Source organism: Sinocyclocheilus grahami, unplaced genomic scaffold, assembly GCF_001515645.1.
Source record: "Sinocyclocheilus grahami isolate Dianchi unplaced genomic scaffold, SAMN03320097.WGS_v1.1 scaffold1199.1, whole genome shotgun sequence".
NCBI classification, from domain to species: Eukaryota; Metazoa; Chordata; class Actinopteri; order Cypriniformes; family Cyprinidae; genus Sinocyclocheilus; species Sinocyclocheilus grahami.
The window spans coordinates 208,411-212,471 of NW_015506378.1; the positions used below are offsets into that span (position 1 = coordinate 208,411).

At 35.1% G+C, this 4,061-nt stretch overlaps 1 protein-coding gene across 3 annotated transcripts in view; it reads right to left on the reverse strand.

Moving 5' to 3' along the window:
* Positions 1-683: 683 nt before the first annotated feature.
* elmo2 (engulfment and cell motility 2) overlaps positions 684-4,061 on the reverse strand; it is a 36,134-nt gene continuing 32,756 nt past the window's right edge. For all 3 annotated transcript variants that reach the window (XM_016253739.1, XM_016253737.1, XM_016253738.1), the window contains exon 21: positions 684-2,012. In XM_016253739.1, the coding sequence (XP_016109225.1) occupies positions 1,812-2,012 (201 nt within the window). In that variant the 3' untranslated portion in view covers positions 684-1,811. The remainder of the gene's footprint in view (positions 2,013-4,061) is intronic.

The following is a 4,061-nucleotide window of genomic DNA, read 5'->3' on the forward strand; positions in this document are numbered from 1 at the left end:
TTTTTTGAGATGTATTTCCAAGAAAAAAAAACATTGTCTTATATTCGGGTCAATACGGTAATTAATAAAGGTTTCATTTAATTTAATAATTTGCGCATTTTATTTTTTCTCTTGCTCTTTCTATGCGTGCTATAAGAGGGACTATAGCAATTTCATGGTTTTCTGTTGTCTCAGGATGGTAATGGACTTTAGTTAATGCAGTTTTGGGTACCAGACAAAAGTTCTTGTAAACTGGTTTTGGATAACATATGAAATGGAAGTCATCTGACTTATTCATAACCTTCATCACAAACCAATGACAGTTCATCTGCCCAAAGTGTCCATTATATGGCTTCATTAGCTAAGCCATCACTGGTTAGCAGTAATTGTGCACCACATATTAATCTTCATTTTTATTTCAAGTCAACATTTATACATTAATTGCTTTTGAGTGTTTTTTTTTACATTTCCATACATAGTTTGTATGCAACTGCATTTAAATTAAATCCACAGCTAAAATTATTAATCAAATGGATGAAAAATATCAAGCTATGACTTCAACACATTTTATTATTGCACACAAATCCATTGTATCACTGTGATAAAGCAGTACAATATATAGTTTATATACAGTGGCCTTCAAATTTTAATGATGAAATATTTTTTCTTCCTTCAATAAAATCAAATCAACCCCCCCCCCCCCCCAAAAAAAAATATAAAAAATAAAAACTTAATTAAAATGACCTTTAAAGCAATGAGAAATAAAAAGGGAATCGATACCTTCTGAAGGCACTATATATTTATAGTGTGTACAACATTTCAACCCCGAAACTGATACCTGCCCACTAAAACGTTCAGAAACTACCAGCTGTAGCATGAAGCAAATCTGAAAAACATCACACCTCTGTCAGCAATCCATCTATGGGTTCGTCCTGTTTTCACACAGAATAACCTTACATTATGGCAAGCAAATATGAACGCACAGACAGAAGATAAACGTGTAAATATTTCCAGCTAAACGGACTGAGCAGTCATGTTTGAGTACTGTAACAAAGAAATCACCAAATAAGTGTCTAAATCTATGAACTCGTATGGCTATTTTCACATATAGTTGCTACAAGACTTTTGAATGGATTTTTTATATTGCAGTTGCAGGCCTTCATCCTGTTCAGTCTACGAGTCACAAAACGTTTCCATATTCTTGCACTCGCTTGCTTTCCACCGTTTCATGCAGACCATATAGTGTCTTTCACATCAAGTACAAAAATATATTTCTATTGACAAAAGCAAACGTCAGTAAATATTAGTTATCTGCAGACAGATCTGTGGGGTGTACAAAGTTACTAACTGTTCAGTTGAGTTACTCATATAAGCATTTAACATCACATCACACATGGGAGTAGATGCTTTACAATATCTAAACACAGAATGATGTTTAAGATGCTGTTTCTGCTTTTCTCATTTAAAATCAAATACTTGAAGACAGAAGAACCATTTGTTTTTCTGACTTACAAACATTTGAAAAAGGACTGAAAAAATACTCTCGTAACCAAGACTAGTTCATGTTCAGGCACATACACTAGTATAGAGGTGAACTGTGTCATTTCTACACTTTCGTCCATCTTGAACTCTACTGGTCATGTCAGAAGTTTTCGTGTTGGGAGGCTGAAACAAGCATCACAGGGTTTCACTCTTCAGCAAGTCAAACTACCAATGTGACTCTGAACGTGAAACCAGCAGGAAAGTATCTTAGTGACAGACAAATGACACACTTCACCTCTGAAGAGTGCAAGACACAGAAAACACAAGCTCTGGTTGAACGGACAGACATCTCATCCATAGTTGTAGGTGAAGTTGTAAGTGCTGGGCTCTTTGGGCACAGGGGGCGGAGCCTCAGGGATGGCGATATTCTCCAGATCGAGGAGGCGGAGCTTCATTTCCATGCTCATTAATGTGTCAAGGTCACTTCGTGTGAGATCGCTTCCCAACTCCTTCCCCAAGAGCGCAGACAGCCCATCTGTCCAGATGCAATACTGATCCGCACAAACAAACAGCACAAAGGTCACTCATCTTTCCACAAATTATAAATTTTTCCCAATAAAGTATAAAATACCATATTCAACACATACAGTCTCTGTCAATCTGTGGACTCAAGGCCTATAGTGTCCCATTAAAGCTGCACTTCACTCTGGAATGTAAGTCTGTCATGATGCATTAAGCACACAGTTTGATGCTTATAGTCTTGTCTTTTGCATACTGCAGCTGTTTGTAAATATTGCTGTAATGCAGTTCTAGGATTACTTTCACTGTAATGTTACTATTGCATACTAGTTTTGCAGAGATGTGATTTTGCAATCAAAACAGGGCCACATATACTTGCAAAGAAAATAAAGTTTTGCAAAAACATTGAAAGTATTGTGACAACATAAATAAGATTTTTGCATACAAAAATAAATAATTGCAAAAGAAAATTAAACAGAGCAAAAGCAATTATTTTTGCATGGCCATATCTACTAATTTATTTGCAAAATTGCCTTTTTTCGTTTCAGTCAAGTGTGAGCTTGCGATACCGTTTGATCCCTTTGCGCTTCACGTTTCTGCGCGTCTCACTTTCTGGCATTGTTTTGACATGGGGGTGGAATCAAGGGACTGGGGCGTGTACAACAGGCCTGGGCATGCCTCCCTGGAAGTTATGTTATTGGCCCGAGACTCAGATCACAGCTGATCAAGGCACCATCATTGAGCAGAGGCATGTGGGTGGATCGTTTCCTATTATTCACTAGCATTAAAACATGCATGGTTTTGTTTTATTAACTATATGTGTATCAGCAGCCTTTGTTTAAGTTAAAGGGATAGTTCACCCAAAAATGAAAATTAGAAACATTTTTACTCACCCTCAACCATACGTTTTTGTAAGAAAAATATCCATATTCAAAACGTAATAATCACACTGTAAGATTCAAAAACTGAAGCTTTAGTGTTTTTGGTTTAGTTTTGTCATGGCCACGATATATTAATTTGTGGGAATGTGATAATATGTCAGTATCGCAAGCTCACTCTTGATTGAAACGAAAATAAAAGCAGCGTTGAAAATAAATTAGTCAATATGGCCATGGAAAATATGTATTGCAACATCATTGCTTTTGCATGGTTTCATTTATATTTTGCAATTCTTTATTTTTGTTAGCAAAAAGCTAATTTATGTTTTCTCAGTAGTTTCATTTTTGTTGCAAAACTTCAATTCCTTTGCAAGTATATGTGGCCATGTTTTGACTCCATACTCAGCTGCTGTTGCACATAACACATATATGAGTGATACTCTAAACCTTAATGGGTTTTTAATATATGTAAAGCTGTAAAATACTGTGTGCTCATTTACAAACAAATCAGTGTTTAATCTGTGAGAATTTCTACTGTCAAAATTACATTTGTTTTGGTCATTGTGTTTTGGATAAGGCTTGTAAATTGTATATTTTAATTTTTGATCATAAATTGTAATTTCGATTTCTTCCTTGCTGAAAAATCCAGCATAAACCAGCGTGAATTCCATGCTGGTACAGGCTAGTTTATGCAATTTAGTGATGCTATAGTGCTGGTCCAGATGGTGTAAGGATTATATTATTGATAAAATATTATCTAAAGTTGTGGGGGGGGAAAAAATCAAACCAGTGAAACATTTAAAAAGATTTATGTTCTGTTTCAAAGGATCTGTGCACAAATAATTTTAAATAAGTTTAAAAGAGCTTGTGTACATTGCAAAACTAAAACATTCAGAGATATCAAAAGCATTTTAATAAAAAATACTGCTAATAACAGCATACTCAGATTGTTCGGTAACGGGGTTATGATAAGTGCTATTGCTAATAAAGAGCTCTTAATAATGAAAGGTCAAAATGGAAAATTGCTGTTTTTAATGCTAATTTGAGAACACATGTTAAAATCCAGTCAGTTACTGATTCCAAAAAAGTGTACAAAGTAAAAGGTATGTCATTGCAGCCAGGAGCATGAAATATTGTAGACAACAGTGATAGCATGCGATTTCAACAATTGCTGAAGTAGAATTAATTCATGCAAAGTCAAGG